Source organism: Anguilla anguilla, chromosome 11, assembly GCF_013347855.1.
Source record: "Anguilla anguilla isolate fAngAng1 chromosome 11, fAngAng1.pri, whole genome shotgun sequence".
NCBI classification, from domain to species: Eukaryota; Metazoa; Chordata; class Actinopteri; order Anguilliformes; family Anguillidae; genus Anguilla; species Anguilla anguilla.
The window spans coordinates 11119812-11139130 of record NC_049211.1 but is presented as its reverse complement, the minus strand read 5'-3'; the positions used below and the strand labels follow the sequence as shown (position 1 = coordinate 11139130).

The window sequence follows — 19319 nt, the reverse complement described above, 5'->3', positions numbered from 1 at the left end:
GGGAGGGAGGGAGACAGAGAGAGAGAGAGAGGGAGAGAGAGAGCGCAGAAGAGGAGGAGGCTGCCCTGGGATCAGCTGTTTCTCTCACCTGCTCGAGGCTCCACCAGCTTCTCTCCCCAGCGCAGCAGCAGCAGCAGCAGCAGCAGCAGCAGGAGCAGCAAGGCTGCAGGAGAGACTGTCAGCTAAGCAGAAACTGAGAGTGCATTTACTGAGCAGCAGCAAGCAGCTATCAGGCAGGGCATTAGAGTCTCTCTCTCTCTCTCTCTCTCTCTCACTCACACACACATACACGCGCGCTCGCTATCCCTCTCTCTGTCTCCACACACACCCCCTGTTTCTCTCTGAGAGGGAAGACCATACACAGCTCCTCCGCAGTCTGGCCATTTTTCCGTAATTCCTCTCTCTCTCTCTCTCTCTCTCTCTCTCTCTGACTCTCTGTTTGTTGTGTAACAGGAGCTCGGGGACCAGGGGTGCACAGAGGTGCCATAGAGCTGAAAGAGGGGGGTCGGGGGGGAACGGACTTCGCCCCGCCGCACACCGCTCGCTGCTGTCAGAGGAAGAGCCCGGACGCCCCCAGCCCCCTGCCGAAAAAGGAACAGGGCACTCCCAGGGGAGGGCAGGAAGCCAGCTTGTCACCAGGGCGACGCACTGCCGACCTTCACCGTCCCGTCCACGCCCCGTCCACGCCCGCGTGCCACGCCCCGCCCAGCCATGGAGGACACCCTCACCTGCAGCCCCGCTACCTTCTCCCAGGTCTTCGGCCGCCAGGGGCAGCTCATGCAAGCCAGTGAGTACCGGTGATGCGCCCCCCACCCCCAAATCCTTCCCCCTGTCCCGACCCCATCTCGCAGCCAAATTCAGCTTCTCATCTCCCCCGCCTCCGCCCTGCCCTGCACGACTTGGGATGTCCCATTCGCCATCTCTCCCCCCCTCATATGCTCGGTGTCTCAGTCCCGCTTGTGTACGAGTATTTTGAGCGGTGGGGCAGTGGGGGTGGAGGGGTGGGCTCCCAGGTTGCCATACGTCCCACACGGGTGTGCTTTTTCAAGTTTACAAATTGTGCTTTTTCGGAACTGCTATGGGATGAGGACCGCTCATCGGGCTGCCAAGCGCTGCCTTCTGGTGGCTTTTGGGAAAAAAAGCAAAAAAAAAAAAGCGATGGCTTAGAAGTGTTGACAGACAAGAATTTTAAATATTTATTGTGTGGACATGATTTGCTGTGGGACCGAGGGTGGGGTGGGGAGGGGGAGGTGGACTCGCGCCTCCCGTGCCATTGGAGCGTCTGGGAGGCGTGCGGGTTTTAAATCCTCGACGAGGCACAGCGCGCGCTGTGGAGATGGGAGCACTAAAACTTTGCACCTGAGGGGGCTGCGGGTTTATATCGCCGGGCAGGCGGCGCTCTCGCGCCCATAAAGCCGAACAGCCCACCGCAGCTATTACTTAAGGGAGCGCGTCTGTCAGCCGCGTAAAGGGGGGGGGGGTGTCGAATGCTACGCCAGACATAAAACCTTATGAATCGAGCGGAATAAGGTCATCTGCCGGTCTAGACACACCAATAATGTAGCGTTCTGTGATTTATCCCCGCTTTTACCGGGCATGCAGGCAGGGAGAGAAGAGAGGGGCGGGGGGCGGGGGGGTGGGGGAAGGGGGTTGTGTTTCTGTTGCTGAGAAGATGAAATGTGCAATCTCGAACTGGCTACGAGGGACTTGGGTTTTCAAGTCTTCTTGTTTCAACATAGACTCCGTAGCGTGTTAGCGGCTTGCGGGTGTGTGGGGGGGAAGCAGGGCGGGGGGACAGGAGCGGGGGGGGGGGGGGGGGGGAGCAGGGCGGGGGGAGGCGTGCCGTGTTTACTCAGAAGTGTGCTGTACTGCTGGGCTGTAGATACATTACTGGGGGATTTATCTCCGGCGCGGTAACAGCCCTCCTCTTTACTTCGCGCAGCAACATTACCCCTGCCTGTGCACGGCTTCGCCTGGTTTTGGGGGGGGGGGGGGGGCGCGGAGGGACTGTGACAGGCAGGACTGTGACATGCCTGATCCCCCCCTGCTCCTCTCACGCGCCCCCCTCTCGTTTTGGCAGTCTCTCTGTTCCTCTACTCGTTTGCCAGGGTTTCGCCATTTCACTCCGTCCAATCGGCTGCTGTGTCCAAATGTTTTTAATGCCCGCAACACCAGGAGCATAGAAAGAGTGTACTGACCCAGCACAAGTATGCATGAGTGTGTGTGTGTCTGTGTGTCTGCCTGTGTGCGTGCATGTGCGTATGTGCGCAAGCGTGCATGCAAGTGTGCGTGTAAGTATGTATTTATTTATTATGTAAATATTACACAGATAGCAAGCAGGCAAAATCTGACAGTAATTTAATGGGAAAATTGAGGTTCATTATCACATGTTGGTTATTATAAATATTGTGTGTGCTTATGACAGGGTAACTCTGTGAAGGCTGTTGTTTTCATGTTAAAATCATTACTGCTTTCGCTGTCAGTAAATCCAGCCCTCGTTAGCTGGTGCAGTGGTAAGGCAGTCTGGGGTGCTACTGTTGTAGTCAGTCCAAGGACCGTTGGGCAGAGATACTTACAGTAAATTGGGCTCTTGAGGACAGTAGTACTGCTAGTTTTTATTTTCTCCCCACTATTCAGGGACTTAAATCATGGATTTAAACCTGGGACGCCAGGCGAGTCGGATCTCTGGCCAAACAGCGATGCTAATCAGGTTGTGGAAACGGGCAGTTTTACTGGCCTTGGGGGTCAGGTTTGGGTATTAGTGCTCTGGGGGTACTGGCTGGAGGCAGAAGCTTGGTACCCAAGGCCCTGCGAGCTCCAGCTGTCTTGTGCTGTCTTTACCCCCTACCCCACCCGTCCCATGCCTGGGCCTACCTCCTGCCTCCCTGGGCTGCCTTTGACTTAATCCTAACTTGCGAGATTCTCGCTTGTAGTTCAGTGCCAAACGGTTCAGCGCCTCTTGGAGAAAGTTTATTTACCACAACATTTATTTATTGTTAAAAATGGGGTGGTTCATTTTGTTAAGGCACTGCTCTAGTGCACAGATGGGCCCCACAGTCTGGTATCTGTTAAGGCACTGCTCTAGTGCATGGATGGGCCCCACAGTCTGGTATCTGTTAAGGCACTGCTCTAGTGCATGGATGGGCCCCACAGTCTGGTATCTGTTAAGGCACTGGTCTAGTGCACGGATGAGCCCCTCAGTCTGGTATCTGTTAAGGCACTGCTCTAGTGCATGGATGGGCCCCAGTCTGGTATCTGTTAAGACACTGCTCTAGTGCATGAACAGGCCCCACAGTCTGGTATCTGTTAAGGCACTGCTCTAGTGCATGGATGAGCCCCTCAGTCTGGTATCAGGTGCTGACTGAGGCTGGCAGCCCTGCAGGGTGACGCACAACTGGCTCTCACGTCGCCCCAGGATGGGAGGCTTTCAGCTGGCAGGGATTACATCATCTCATCACGCCCCAGTGACCCTCGCTGGTCAATCAGGCCCTCGCAAAAGACCACCTGCATGCCAAGTGTCTTCCTCCGTCTTCCTGTCTACGCGAGGCCAGCGCCGTGGTGTGAGTTGGGGTGTGATAAGAAGTGGTGGGGAATCCACCTGCTTCAGAGGAGAGCGCACGCTCGTGTGCACGCTCAGAAAGGAAGCGGGAGCGTGTGCACGCTCAGAAAGGAAGCGGGAGGCAGGATCAGCTTACCTGTGTCTGCACTGCGGTGCGCTAAGCTGCCTGGACATCGGCTTCTGACACCTGAACAAAGGTGTCTTCTCTTTGTTCCATAAAACGGACCGCCGGTCACAGGTCAGAGTCACCCCGGACTCTCGTTTCCGTTAAACTTTTGTTTTATTTAAATTGTATTGTGCACGCTGTGCCCCGTGTGACACTAAAAAGAAGCATTCGCGCTGTGCACCTGTCATCCCTTTCAGAAGGCATGAAAGGCGGTTTGCCTAACTCCGAACTACAGCGCCGCTACTTCCTGTGACGTGAATTTTAAATCGGATGGTTTTCCCACGCGCGACAGGCGGTAGTTAACTGTAATTTTAGTGAGCAAGGCGGCAGGGCAAAGGCAACGCCCTGCTCCCCCATTGTCTGAGGGGGTGCAAACCCCCCCCCCCCCCCGTGCTGTCACACGCTGTCTAAACCTGTGCCATGATGCCCTGGCAGTAGGGCTGGCTTTGACACTTTAAGTCTTTCATGTCAGCAGTCTAAATATAAAACCACCATTTGACAGGCAAGGGAGGAAGATAATGATGAATCCCAAAGGTGTCGCACCCTTCCACACCGCCTTGTGAACCTTAGTATCGCTGTCAGAATACGCTGTGATTCTGCGGCAGGTGATACGTTTTCAGCTGAAACCGAAGCATTTTAGTTCATTGTGCGTGGGTACTCGCCCCGGATATTACCAGTATTGGGCAACAATTATAAAACACGCAGGGGGATTCTTATTTTATATACACTCCGAACATCTATTGCTTCTCTTTTTTATTACACCGGAACAATAACATTAAAACCTTGGGACTGTTGTGCGCCGCAAGAGCTCAGTCTTGTAATTAAATAATAAATTCAGTCTGAACAGATACTCGGTCTGGTTCAGAATCGCCCGGCTTGTTGTAAACACGAGAATTAGCTCACGGCAAACGGCAAACAAGATGTTTCATTACTTAAAATCAATTTAGGATTACCCGATGGTATCGGGCCGACGCGGGAAGCGCGGCGTTTTTTGATAAGTCGCTCGGAAGCGCGCGAGGACGAAACCGCGGCCGTGTTCCTTCGCGCCGCGGACCGCGGGCCCCGCCGCGTATCGATGGAAACGGATCCGCCCGACATCGTAATTAGACGACTGCGGCGCGATGGCACGATAAAGCGGAGTTAAGCTTCCCTGAGAAACTACGGCCCCTCTTCCCTTTTAATCTCCTGAGCGCATCCTTAATGGAGATTTTATCAGGAGCGGCTTTGTTTCCCTTCTCGGTGCGCCGAGCACTCTGCAGGGCAGTATAACACTTTACCCTATCGCAGGGGTGCGCAGGGCCAGGCCAACGGGCTGCTGGTTTTCGGGAGGGGCGCGCTCTGTTCCCATAGCCAGCCTGAGCAGAGCTCTCTCTCTCTCTCTCTCTCCAGCTCTATGTCTCCTGGGCTAATCCTGCAGAATTGGCCTTTACTTTTTTATTTTGTGGGTGGTGGGGGTGGGGTGGGGGTGGGGGGTGGGGGTGGTGGTTTGGAGGTGAAGGAATGGGGTTTGGGGGTATGGGGTATGTTCTCTATAACACACAGCTGCATTACAAATGAAGAAGCTGTCTCATCTGCCCTAAAGGCTGAAGATATAGCCGATCTCTTATTCCGTATGAAGTTGGCAGTTTATCGACACCCTTTGACTTCTCGGCACTAAAAGGTGTCATGCTCTTGTCAAAGAGGGCACTGGAGGTCAACCCAAAATGCACCACACTATTGACATTTAACATACCTTCTTATCCAATTGTCTTGTGTTACATTCATTTTTCTATTCGATATATTCTTTTCTATTGCAACTTCTTAAAAGAAGAAAAGGAAAAAAAATTTTTTTAAATCAGAATAGAGGCTATGCGGTACTGTTGGAGCCCTATGTCTCTGTGAATACCCTGCCATGTCTCTCAGACATCGAATCCGAATGCTTCCAATGTTTATCAAGGTTCGCTGAAACTGCAGCGTTTCGGAGTTTGCTTGGCTCCGCCCCTCTGTGTAACGGGGACGCGTTTGATAAATAATGCTCTTTGCGCTCCGCGTTTTCATTGACTCTTTAGCGTCAGTCATTAACTCCCGCATTTGGTATGCATGAGCACGGCGCCGTGCTTTTTTGAGCGCGATGGCGCGGTTGTTAATATTCCGTGTGAGGCATCGGATTGCGCGGAACCCGTTAATAGTGAATGTTTTTGTTTTTGATGGGCTGGAAATAACGCAGCGATGTAGCACCTGGGGAGTGAACACTGAAAAATAAAGCAATGTACGAATACAATGTGTTCTGAAGGGACCTTCACTTGTATTGATAAAGCAATTCGGTGAATAATCCAGAATTATGTTTACGCAATAATTTCAGAGCCACCAGTTATTTTCCGTCTCAGTACCTCTCCCTGCTAGGGCTTCAATCACAGTTCCTGCACATCATTTCAAGCTTCGGTTAGATTTTACACACTGAGCATTAAGGTAAGCTGATACTCATTTTTTCTCAGAAGAGAGACTATGACACTACTGGCCTGTCTCTGGTTGACACATGCATGCAATTCCAGTTTCACTAAATATATTTTTCTGACATGTGTTTGTGGTATTTGAATTTGGGTTTTGAGTTTTTTTTAATTATTATTTATTTTTATTTGCGGTGCTGTGTATAGTCAATGAGGTTGTTGGTTTGGTGTCTGGGCTTAGGATTTTCTGGTCACACAGAGGAGTTTAAAATCCTCTGAAGTCTTGTAAGGAGGCGAGAATAATACTGGAAAGCCATAGAAATGTAGAACTATATGTAGAATATGGAAATACCAAAGCTCACTGGTCGATAGTTTGAATTAACCATGCTTGGTCATGAGAGTGATAAATTGACAAAAAATAAAAATAAAATAACTTCTTGAAATTTTATCAGTATTTGATTCACATTGTCTCAGTTGCATTGTGGCTGAAAATTATTTTTTGTTCTCATGTAAATGTTGGATTTGTCTTCAAATGGTGTTCATTCTGATAGAGAATAATATTCAAAATATTTAGAACTTTCTCTCTGATAACGTGTGTTGTGTGTGTGTGTGTGTATTGTGTGACGTACTCTGTTTTGCATTAGTCTATACCTGAAGTGAAGTTGTCACAGCCTGAGTAGCCTGACATTTTTCTTTCTCACCTACTACTCTGAAAGAAGGTCAATTGCCCCCAAAGCGATCCAAAACCCCCATCATGCTTTGCAAACAAACCCTGCTTGAATTTAGTAGTGAGATGGAAGGCCTGGTCACAAACAAGTGAAACAATATGGCTCAAATGTCAGGCTGGTGGGATAAGATAAATGAAACAAGTTTCACCTGTGTATTCCACGTTCGGTCTCTCTGCATACGACATCCCTCGAGGCATCGCTGTGCAGCTGTCTCTCATTCACACAGTGCGCGTACTTCAAATCAATCCCACCAATCGGCATCTCATTGTTTACCAAGGTTCCCTAGGAAAAAAATCTGCACCTTTCCTTTCAACAGCGGTTGGAAACGTGAGTAGTTATTGGCGTGCTCAGTGGTACGAACTTGTAAGTCTCGTTGAAGAGCCCATGAAAGATTTTAGTTTTCTTCAAATTAAGTGTTATTTTTCCGGGTTATTTAAAATAAATATATGGTCAAGTGAGAGATCAGAAGCGATATGATTTAATTTTCTCTGCTCAGGATTTAAGGACACCTACTCCTTTTGCTTTCTCACCTGTATTCCTTTGTGAATATCTGCAGAGCTTTACATTTACAAGATAACTTTCCTGACTATTGCCGTTGAATAGCACTGCAGAACAGCTGTAGCACAGGGCTTTGGGTTCAGGGTTTCCTATTGACTTGCTCAGACGTATGACAACATTGTCTGGGCATCAGAGTAACAACGGAGCAACGGAGTGGAAAGGGCTATTTATCATTCTGCTGAACCCGCCAGCGCTTTCCCTCAGAGAAGGTGAATATAAATGGCCCAGTTAAGGAAGCTGTTGGAATGGAGCTCTGAGCCCCGTTTTGCTTACACAGGCTCGACTAGGAAGCTGCAGGTGGTTTTTTTCCTCCCCCCCCCCTTTCACCGCCCCCCCCCCCCCCCCCGCACACGTCTAACATCACCTGCTTTTTTTTGTTTCACCACTGCGGCACATCTCATGTTTGGTTCTGGCGCATTCCAAAAACCTACGTGCGGTGCGCTGACCCCGCGGGGGTTTATTTCAAACACGTGATTGGCCTGCGCTTCATGCAGGTGAGTGGCTGACTAATCGCGTGGAAGGGCTCGGTGAGTCACCCTGTGGGTCTGCAGTGCGTTTAGATTTAGGTACAGCTGGACAATGCATCGTTTGTGGTGAATAAACGGCAAGAAGCACCTCTCCAGAACAACAGTACTTTTATTTATTTATTTATTTACTTGGTTGTCCAGTTATATAAACGCTTAAAAGAAAGAAAAAGTGGACCGAAATGTAATGGTTTGGAAAGAATGAATCATTAAAGTTATATGAGTGTATCATTACATTACATTACATTACAGGCATTTAGCAGACGCTCTTATCCAGAGCGACTTACACAACTTTTTTACATAGCACTTTACATTGTATCCATTTATACAGCTGGATATATACTGAAGCAATTTCGGTTAAGTACCTTGCTCAAGGGTACAACGGCAGTGTCCTTACCCGGGAATCGAACCTGCGACCTTTCGGTTACAAGCGCAGTTCCTTACCCACTGTGCCACACTCCGTCCTATCAATGATGAACACAGTCTAATAACACTTTCACTACAGCAAACATCCTTTGTGAAAATGGCCATGATATTTCTAATGGCCACAAACAGCAATAATCATCAAATTACCATTTTATCCAAAATGGCGGTACAAAGGCCTCGTTTTTCTTTTAGTTTTTTTCCCCACTTGGACTTGACGGAAGGTTAACCCCAAATAGAAAAACATTATCTGTTTTTAATGGAACAACAGTCGTTTTTGTTCCCCTTGAAAGAACGGCCCAGTCCGGTCCTGCTTGCGTTCTGGGCAGCCGCGGTGCGAGCGGAGCGTGGAGTTTGGGCAGAAGTGTAGCGGGGGGGAGAGCTGGGCTGTGCTCAGTCTAATGGAGGGCAGAGACGGATGAGGGTAAGCCGCCCGTCTGCACCAGTGCCCCCGTGCCTGCTGCAGTCAGGTGATAGCGGAGGCCATCGCGGTCTGCACGCCCCGCGGGGAGGATCATGGGGGGATCGTCTTACCTCCCTGGAGAGCGGCGCTTACGCATCTGGTGGTCACTCTCTCGCTTACACCCGCTAAGTTCCCGCCGCGGCGAGCTGACATGGCTGCAGCCCTCCGTCTGTTCGTTTCTTATGATGTCTGTATGTGTGCATATGCATGTGTGTGCGTGCGTAAATGTACACGTGGTGTGCATGCATTCAAGTGTATGAGTATGAATATTTGTCAGCGCATGCATGTGTACACACGTTTGTGTGTGTGTTTGAGTAAATTTGCACATGTGGTGCATGTTTTACATGTATGTCCATGCATGTACGTGTGTGTGTGTGAGAGAGTGGGGTCACCTCTGCCTGTCTCGGTCCTAAGGAGAGTGATGTGCTAAAGAAGCTGAAAAGGCCTTCTCTGAGTTCCGGCTCTTATCAGGACCGCATGATCGCAGACCAGAGCAAAGTGTAACTTGCAGAGAATAGCTCATCCTATTAAACGGGGCTGATAAATAGTACGTCCTCCAGCTGGTGATAAAACGGGACGTGATCGCTCATCACTCTGCATCTGTCTCTCCCTCTCTCTCTCTCTCTCCCGCTTCACTTTAAATCTGCTTTATAGGCGTGACAAACCCTGGATATTGTTTTGCCAAAGAAAGGCATGTAATGGCAAGGGGTTTGGAGCGGGTGGTGGGTTCATTAATAAATGATACAGCAGTAATGAAAGTGATAATAACAAAAACAACAGCACTATAAACCAGCTTATCCTACGGGCAATGTAATGACATTCTTGCCTACTCAGTATCCCTCTGGCACACTAGTAGATACACTCTGCCATTATTCAATATCACTCCGGGACGCTGGTACATACTATGTCATTATTTGATATCATTCTGGCACACTGATACATACTGTGTCATTACTTGATATCATTATGATACACTGTTACACACTGTGTCATTATTTGATATCATTCTGGCACACTGCTACACACTGTGTCATTATTTGATATCACTCTGGGACACTGGTATATACTGTGTCATTATTTGATATCATACTGGCAAACTGCTACATACTTTGCCTTGCAGCAAGTGATACCGGGAGTCCCTATCCCAGTAAGACGGATCCTTTCTGAGTTGTTACTTTGAATAGAGGTAGAGATTTTTTCCCCCCTTCTCTATCTCTGCCACTCTCTCTCTCATGCTCTCTTGGCCCCTCTGCCTTACCCACTCTGACTTTTTAAATATTTAATAACCAACGCGTAACCAGTTTTAAAATTTAACCAGTGGCACAGACGACTGTGTTGTCTTGCAGGGCTCACATTAGCTCTCTCTCAATAGCCCCCGCAGGTGGACCCCTCGCGTCGATGCGGCCTTGCGGGGAAGGGGAAGGTGCACTGCTTAAACTCAGGTCACTGCCACAGTAATCCATAATACACGGGGCCCTCAAGTGTGTTTCTGTTTTGCTGTGATCCCGCTGCTCGCAGCCCTTGTAAATCTTTTCAGTTGCAAAGGAATTACATCTTATTCCCCAGGCAATTAGGAAAGCTAATGAGAAGCCTAACGGTCACCATCTGAAGCGAGCGCGTTTCTGAATAAATGAGGCTTGATGGGCGTTAAAATGTAAATTCGGGGACGGGTGCCGCAGTGGCGCTTGTGATGGCTTCAGTTTAGCGCGATTGAATATGATGGGTTATGCGCTGAAGGCTCTGGGGCTGGAGCCGTGCTTTTTAAAAAATTTTAAATACATTTTTTTTTTTAAGGATTGTGCTGAAAGCTTGGCCGTGCCAGATTTTTCTAAAACGCTGGCGTACGACATTAAAACTCCGCATCTGCTCCTCAAGGGTGCACCCACTGCTGGCTTCACATCCCATTAATGTTTCGCTACATGTGAAATGGATTTTGGGTTGAACAAAGGAAGAGACCCAGAATAAAGACAGAAAAAAAAACAAAATTCACACCACTGTACGTTCACACTGCAACCAGAATGAAATTCTGAGAGTTGGGAGGGGGTATATTGACATAAATGTGCTAATGCAAAGTTAGCTTTGCAGTTATATAACCGCGGCTGAATGCTTAGGTGAATAGCCTATGCCTTAGTAACAGACATCATAACATACTCTCATAATTAGTCAGTTATGCGACGGTCAATCTGTCAGCTTGTCAGTGACGTTGTGCTAACTGAGCCGAACGGAACGATTGAACGAAAACAGAACAATGAGGTGAAGATAAAATTTTGGCTCGATGATTAACTGCAAAGTAGTAACACGTTGACAATTACAGCGGCATCTGTGAAACTGCATTTCGGTAAGGCCCAAATGGGAAATAAAATGGAAACACTTTCATTTGATCCAATTAGACCCTGGGGGTGGGTGAGCAAATGGGGTGCTCCATGAGCTCGGTGAGGTAAATGACGTAAATGTGGGTACGGTAGGTCAGCCGGAGACCTTGCAGGACAAACCCTCCCTTAACCGTGTGGGGGAGGAACAGTACTAATGATCCGTCGGCGAAAGACTGCCCACTTCTGTTGGAGGCAGACGTCTCTGGAAGATCAAGATTCAGAAGAGACACTCGAGTACCGCAGGCTAAATCATCCAATCAAATCAAATCAATTTTGTTATCCATAGCGCTTCTCACACAGAACTTTCACAAGCGTGATTTATGGAGAAAAAGCTAGTGTTTGTTTATCTTTTTAATCCACATTATTTCATGGACGGTTCTTTTTTTTTTGACAGTACTGACCCAGGGAGGCAAGACAGGTACAGAATGTTACAGTTGATCCAGATAAATTGTTCCTTGCTGGCATTTTAGCCCCCAGAATTCCTAATGGAAATCCCACTGGGGATTGTGCGAGCGTACCAGACTGCATTAATGTGTGCAGGCTCATTTATTTTATATCAAAGCTAGCCTTAAAGACAGTTGTGCGATATCTCCAAGCAGTGCTGTATGTTGGTGTGAAATGAGCAGTCTATATATATATATATATATATATATAAACAAAGTATATTCAGGGTTGAATCCTTGTGCTGGCTGGCTGCTTCCCAACACCTTGCCTTGCTGTAGAATACCTGCAAGCAATGAAAAGCCTAACCAGAGCCTTACGATATGGTGAATCATATCTGAGGGGATAAAGCTCAGGAGAAGCAGATCATTTCCAAGAAATCTGGAAACAAGTTTCTTAATCCTACTAATGAAAAGCCTTTGGTGAGGCAGAGTAACACCATTTGTTAAACGGTTCCCTATTATTAGAGCTTTTATGCTCCTTGGGATTGTCACAGGATCATTAGTTACCTGTGACCTTATGATATCTCTGCTGGTGGGGCCAGGCAGGATGTGGGCTTGGGGGGGTAGGGGGTTAATTTAGGGCAGGCTGCCCCTCAGGATACAGCAGTAATGAGCATGTCATTATCACATTAGTGTCTTTTTAACGGAGATGTGTGGAGCTCAGATGAGACGACAGCGGCGGTGATGCGTCATGCGCTCTTCAACCTCCTGCGCAGCTGCGTCCGGTAGCAACCCGCGCTGCGCCAAGCGCAGGAGTGGCTGCCAGATGATGCTGTTGCCATAGAGATCCGTGGAGTGCTTGCGCTTTGGGTTGAAGGGCCACCTGAACGACAGAACATTGCGCAAAAAAGGACGTCCTCAGCCGACAGACGGGAAGAGCGCGCGGGGCCCGAGTTCTGTTAATGAGTGAAACGGGTCGGTCTTCGTGACGGGTTAGCCCCCCTCGTTACCGTACAGCTGGTGGCGTTTCGGGCCTTTTTTTTAAATCCCCAAATGGGTCTCCTCTCTCTGTGTCCTCTGAAGTTCCCCGAGTGGCCTTGGCCCCTGAGGAGTGGAGTTAATTTGGAGCGTCTAAATAATGAGAGCGGACATGCACAAAGACATTTCAAACGGGAAGACGCAGAATTCCCCTCCCTCTTCCCTCTGTGTGAGATCTGAAGAATTGCATTTGAGGAGGGAACATCTGAAGGGTGATGACATCTGCAGTGAGAGCAAAGCTCTTTTGATTCTTTTACTAGATCCTTCGCAGTTTATTATAGATCACATACAGTATTGTGAAGTGCTATCAGTAAGATAATGAAAGGAAGAAAAAAAAGCTACATATCACACTATCAGACCATGTTTCAAATTACTGATATGATAATTATATGATAATATCAATTGTATATTGACAGCTTATTTAGAAGGGGTAGGAAATGGAGTCCAAGTTCTTTTGTGGTGGTCAGTGAGAGAATTCTTGAGTGAATCACAGATGCAATTTTTCCCTGCGGATGAAGTATTACCTTGTCTCGAGTGAAAGATTTAAATTTGAGCCAAGATGTTATCTGAGATTGATATTGAGTCAAATGTAGCTTGGCACTAGTTGCAGCCGGATACATTTTTTTGAGTTCTAAGGTGCCTTGTTATTTGGAGATGTATGTGATGGTAACTAAAATTTGTTCAAAGACAAACCAAAGAAGTCTTAAAAAAAAAAAAGGCTAGATGACTGGAGTGCCAGTAATCTGGTATGAATGAAAAAATTAAAAGGGGATTTTCTTTTATTTTGATTCACTATGTAGCACATTTCATGGACTTTCAGACGTGGCTTATTCCTGCCGCTGTGCGTTTTGTAGATCCCGAGTGTGCTGTCATCTGAGACGGCCACTGGATGATCTCGCTGGGATGTGTGATGACACTCCATCATATGGGTGTGAGCCATCCTCAGGGTTCCGAGGTCCCACATGGGATTTTGGCACTGCTGTCCGCCTTGAAGATTTGGGGCGGGGGGAGATTGACAGACCTCAGACAACTCTCATCCAGACAATCTCTTTGGCTGGCCCTCTCTCTGGGGAGCGGGAGAGGATGGGACTGGGAGGAGAAGGGGGTGAGTGGGGGGGGTGTAATAAGTGAGCCGGCAGCAGCCTTTGAAGTGAGAAATAAGCAGAGACCCACAGAGAAGGCTAGGTTGACACCCCCCCCCCCCCAGACACGTCCTCGACCCGTTGACAGGCTAATCAGCACTGCCCCCCCCCCCCCCCCCCCCCTTATCCCCCGGCCCTCCGACCTTACTAAAAAAGTACAAAGTGACAGGAGTGGTGTTTGTCAGGGAATGGATCACCAGCGGAGCGTAGCTGTGGCTATTTGGGCAGCCTGCGTCAGCAGGAAAACTCAGGTTTTCTGTGCGCGCCGGTGGCCTGAGGTGACCCAGAGCTGTCAGTGAGTGTAGAGTCACGCCCTCTCTTCATTCCTCGCTGCTCCTCCCTGCGCTTTGTGACATCATAAAGATTGCTTGGCTCAATGATGCCCATGCAGGGGAACTGCAGATGTTTGGTGTAGCGGATGTAGTTAAAGCTCAGGTGTTTGGGGTTCCATTACACCTGTCTGGCATTATGTGAAAGTCTCTGGGTAGCCACTAAAAAAAAAATAATAATAACCCGGTTAGGTGTCCATAGAGCGGTTTGGACAAAGGGTTGGCATGGTGATATTACGGTTCAGGAAATAGTCTTGCAAGGTAGAAGGTTGCAGGTTTGATTCCCAAGTGAGGCAATGCTGTTGGCTTGGGCATTAATGCACTTGTAACCCAGGTGATTATTATTAATTTCAGTAAATATGAATATATACCTATTGCGAATTTGCAAAAATCATTATTCATAAAGGTGGCTACAAACATTTTTCTTTCACATTCAAATATGAACTATCACTGTACTTTAATTATTGTGGTAAGGCATAATTAGTCTGTATAACTGCAAAGCATTTAATAATTTCAACAATAAATTACTTTAAAAAAATTTTGTCTGAGCAAAAAGAAAATCTCAGTAATAAGTCAAAAAGCACTGGCAATGAGGTTGAATTCAAGCCAAATTCTGTGATCACTAGGGATGATATCCCTATAACTTATTAAAGACTACAACCGTCGTCATCCACTGGTCTGCTTGTCTGCAGATAGAACAACAAGACCTGATTTAAATGTCAAGTTGCCTTTCCTCTGATAGTTTTTTTTCCTTTGATGATGAAAAACAAAAACAGCAGTTTGTTTGTTGTCTTGGTTTGCTAGTTTTTGCAAGTTTTTGTGCTCCGGTACTGGTTACTCATTTAGTGATGCTGCCTTCCTGCTCAGGCACGCTTCTCCTGCTGTCTGAGACAGGAGATAAAAGTGCTCCTCTCTCCTCTCCCTCCCTATCTCCCCCCCCCCTCTCTTTCTCTCTCTCTCACTCATCCTTCTCTCTCTGAATTATTGAGCACCACATCTTTATTCCCGCAGCCGATACTGTGCTGCTCTCCTCTATAAACACACATGCACACGCACGCGCACAGACACACACACGCTCCTTTATATCCCTTAAATGCATAAGACACAGGACATGGGGCTCTTTTTTAGGATTTTGATCCGATGGAAAGACAAGCCTTTGCAAATGGAGACTCAGAAATCTGAGACATTCATTTTTGTTCTCTGAACATAACATAATAGAGGGAAGGAAAGAGAGATGGAGAGAGTGAGAGATACAGGGAGGTCAGAGAGAGAAATTTAGATGATGGTATGAAATGAGAGCAAGAAAGGGAGGATGGAAGAGAGAGGAGAGCTTAAGAAAGGGGGGGAGAATAAGGACTGAAATAGAGAGGAGTGTGTGTTAGGGGGAGATATAAGAAAATGGGAGAGGGTGAGAAATATTAGAAATGTTTGAGAAAGAGTCTGAGATGCAAGGGAAATGACAGAAAGAAAGAAAGCGTGTGAGAGACACTGTTGCTGAAGCTTTCAGGGGTTTAAATGATTTAAGGCTCAAATTATAGTTCTCTTTGTTCAAAGCCAATTGATGTTGTGCAGTGGCTGTAAAACATTCTCACAACTCACAAAAACAGCGCAATAATAGTTTATTTTTAGCTTGGTTGTACAAATGACCTTACTTCAATTCGTATAACATTTTAGCCGCCATTTATTAGCTTCCATTAAACTATTCACAATATATTACTTTGTGCTGAGGAGCTATTGTTCTCTCATTTTGATGCAACTCTTTCAAATGCAGATTGTGTTTCCATTTTCCTTCCAGCAAGTCTAAATGGTAAACACTTGTATTCATTAGTTTCACAGGCCATTGCCAACTGAGGTGTGTGTGTGATCTGACTATAAAGGCTAACTTTCACTTAGGTGACCTGTCAAATCAAGAGATGTTGCTAATACCACTGTTATTAATAGAAGAAATGAACACTGCACACTTAAACTCTGTAATTTTATTACCAAGGTTCCGACTTGAAGTCTTCATCAGGGCAACACATCCACTGCTACTTTAAGTACAGGATTTTTTCATTTGGCTGAAACATAGTCAAATGAATTGAGCGCACAATATTCTTATATTCTTCTTGGTAAATTTTTTTTCTCCCAGTCATTCCATCCTGTATGTAAATTTGGGACTGGTCAGGTGTGTGCCTGTGTGGAGCTGTTTCTTTTGTGCTCTCCAGTCCACCAGTAGAAGTGCTTTTAGAGGGAGCAGGACTGCTCTCTGGCTGCAGCTAACACAGGAAACTGACTGGTGCCCGGTTGACCAGAGAACCATGGGGGAATCGGTGACAACTTAGACCCACCGCCCCTAGGTGGCACTATGGCCATTTATCCCCTGCGCTGTGGCGCTGCCGCCCATAGGTGGCGCTGCCATGGTCAGTATTCAACCCAGGTGATGGGGCATATCCACACATATCCAAAACTCAGGAGAAGACGCCCATTGAAGAGGCCACAGTTTCCGGCTATAGGCCTCGATGTGCCATTGCCTTCTCCCTCCCTCTCTCTTCTTCAGCTGCCATAAGTCGAGTGTGAGAGCCTTTGGCTGGCAGTGGCCATTTGTTTCTGAAAACGTGGCTGAGAGACTGGAAGCAGGGAAGAAGAGAAATGTATTTTTTGATGTCGGGCAAAGAGTAAGGCGGCTATGTTTCTCTATATATGGTCCTAAGGACTGATGAACTCATGCATGGAGAAAAGAGGCTGAAAAATTGTCAGCATTTTTGCCACTGGGGCATAAAATTGATGTTTTAATCCCAGAAGGACATAATGCAGTAATGCGGTCTGGGTTTCTGGGTTAAGATGCACAGGTGCTTCTGTGAACTGAACTGCAAAGACCAGTCACTGAGCCCCCTCCCTAAAAAATTTGCAGCACCCCCCCCCCCACCCCCAAAGAAAAGAAACCTTGTGAAGACTCAAAGCGGTGTGGCGAGATGCAGTATAACATTTATAAATGTGAACACTTGTAAAACCAACTTCCTGCATTTTATGATTGATCGCCTTGTCTCCATTTTGGCTCTAACGGCATAATTGTTCCATTAAATCATGTTGTATTGCTGGGATGAGGGTGCTTCTCCACTGGCAGGACAGGCATCAGCCTCCAAGTGCACCTTATTATCTGATAGTGAGGACTTAACCTCAATTAGAGTGGCCTGAATAGCATTATGCCTCTGTGGCCTTGTCCAGGGTCACCCCACTGACATGAATTAGGAGGGCTGGGCTGTCCCTTTTCTGCTGTGTGCCAGTTTCCCTGCGGGTTCAGACGGGCTGAACTTAGGTGGGAGGGGCCTGTGTGCGTGTGTGTGCGCGCGCATGTATGCTCGTGAGTGCATGTGTGTGGGCATGTGTGCGTGTATGTGTACAGTATGTTGGGGATGGGGGGATTTCTTCATATGTTCCCTCTGTTCAGCTGGGGTTTAGAAATTGAACTCTCCAATCTCTCCTGTATCTCCAGATTGTTTTATAGTTCATTTCACTGTTCATTTTAAAAGCATATTTAAAATTGTGGTACAGGCAGTGCTGGTACATTACTTGGCATGAGGACAGATGAGAACGTGCGCATCTTTTTAAAAATGAACCAGCGTCCCTCAGAAACTGCAGCAGTGCACCCCGCTAATGATCTAGCATCTGTTAGACAGGGATAACGGCATTTTATTTCCCCTGTTCTAGAGAGAGGGTTTGGAGAAACAGATAGACCTTTTGGGGTCTAATGATAAAAAGGTATATTAAGCTTTGCATTCAACCCGAAACCGAACAACTTTAACGGGAAAATTATGTATTGAGCAGCTCCGAGTTGTTTTTCATTACATGCAGCAGTAAACTGTTTAATAAGCCCTGAGCTCCGCCGTTTGGGATTGTGAAAGATGGAAATTGTCCTGTCAAGGCAAGATTCATGCGATCCAATTTCCTGCTCCGATAATCAAGCTTCACAAGTTTAAAGCCCTTATCTATCAGGGAGGTTGGATTCCAGCCACGGCGAGCCGGTGCACTTTTTTCTGCAGCCAGAATCCGCTTCCTGCAGGAGCGCGCAGGACATTATCTGACCGGCTCCCGCGAATGAGCGACCCTCACGTCCAGCCTGCCGGTGCTCAGCACTAGATCATCCGCGCTCCCCGGCAATGAATTTCCGTCAAAGCAAGTGTTTAGCATCAGGGTGTGAAGGAGAAGACATTGTTTATACGCGCCGGGGAGGAGGAATCGAACTTTTGAGTCGGGGCTGTAAATTCACGGATATTTTTGAAGGCGGCGCTGCAAGGGGAAAAAAGAGCCTGCCGCAATGAAAGCGTCAGTCGCCGAGCCGAGCGTTGATATGCTTCTGCGGCGCTCAGGCCGGGAATCAGCAGGCGTCCGCTGACTATCTGTCAGGAATCAGCCAGTTCGCTCCGTTAGAGGGGCATATTTAAAAAAATTAAAATGGAGCGGGGGAAAAAAAAACCACCTCCCATTTCCCGCTGTGCGGCATCTACTTCTTCGCATATGCAAACAACGTCCTCGCAAATAAGCCGCACAACAAGGAGAGAAAAACAGTATTGTATTTATTGAAATGAGCGCTCGTGAAAAAGAACCGCAGTGCATTCATTGCACATGGCCAATAAACTTAAAAGGTGGAAAAACACAGAAGCGGCTGAAAATGACAGTATTACAGAGATAGGACTAATGCAGGGAGTATTTGGGGAGGGAGTGTGGCCCCTTCTTTCGATGGTGTTTGCCTGTAGTGCGCCATCTTAGTTGCACCCCCTGACCCCGACCCTGGACCGGCCATCCTGTGACCCACTGTACACTCCCTCCTGACGTGGGACCAGCGACTGGGGGCGGTAGTGCTCAGCTACCCGGCACTGCCTTTCTTACAGACCTGGCAGCGTATGAATGAGCCTGTTTGGACACAAACCCGCCAAACCGCCCACGGTCTACAGGCTTAATTAAAACCGGGCCGCGGCGAAAGGGCCTGCACCCGCCAAGCAAGCCGGGAACTTGGCATTGGCACAGGAGGAAGCGCTGTTGGGTTTGGACTGACCAGGTTGGGTTTAATTACGCTTTTGCTGGACATTATGGAGACGTTTTTTGTTTTTTTTTGCATTTGTTGGTGGAATGTCAGAGTCCAGCTCCGATTCTCCTGCAATTTTCTCACGTTGAGCCGTTGGTTCTAAACATCCCGTTGATGCAGTCAAAAGCTCCTGGGAGTGGAGAGAT

The 19319-nt window shown here is 47.7% G+C and overlaps 1 protein-coding gene across 5 annotated transcripts in view; it reads left to right on the top strand.

Moving 5' to 3' along the window:
• Window positions 1–441: 441 nt before the first annotated feature.
• kazna (kazrin, periplakin interacting protein a) overlaps window positions 442–19319 on the top strand; it is a 269814-nt gene continuing 250936 nt past the window's right edge. For 2 of the 5 annotated variants that reach the window (XR_004761391.1, XM_035381154.1), the window contains exon 1: window positions 450–787. Coding sequence is in view for 4 of the 5 variants with exons in the window: in XM_035381154.1 (XP_035237045.1) it covers window positions 712–787 (76 nt within the window). In the remaining variant the exon portion in view is untranslated. Of the gene's footprint in view, window positions 788–19319 lie in introns of all 5 variants that reach the window. The other 3 variants (XM_035381147.1, XM_035381148.1, XM_035381155.1) reach the window with 3 other exon arrangements.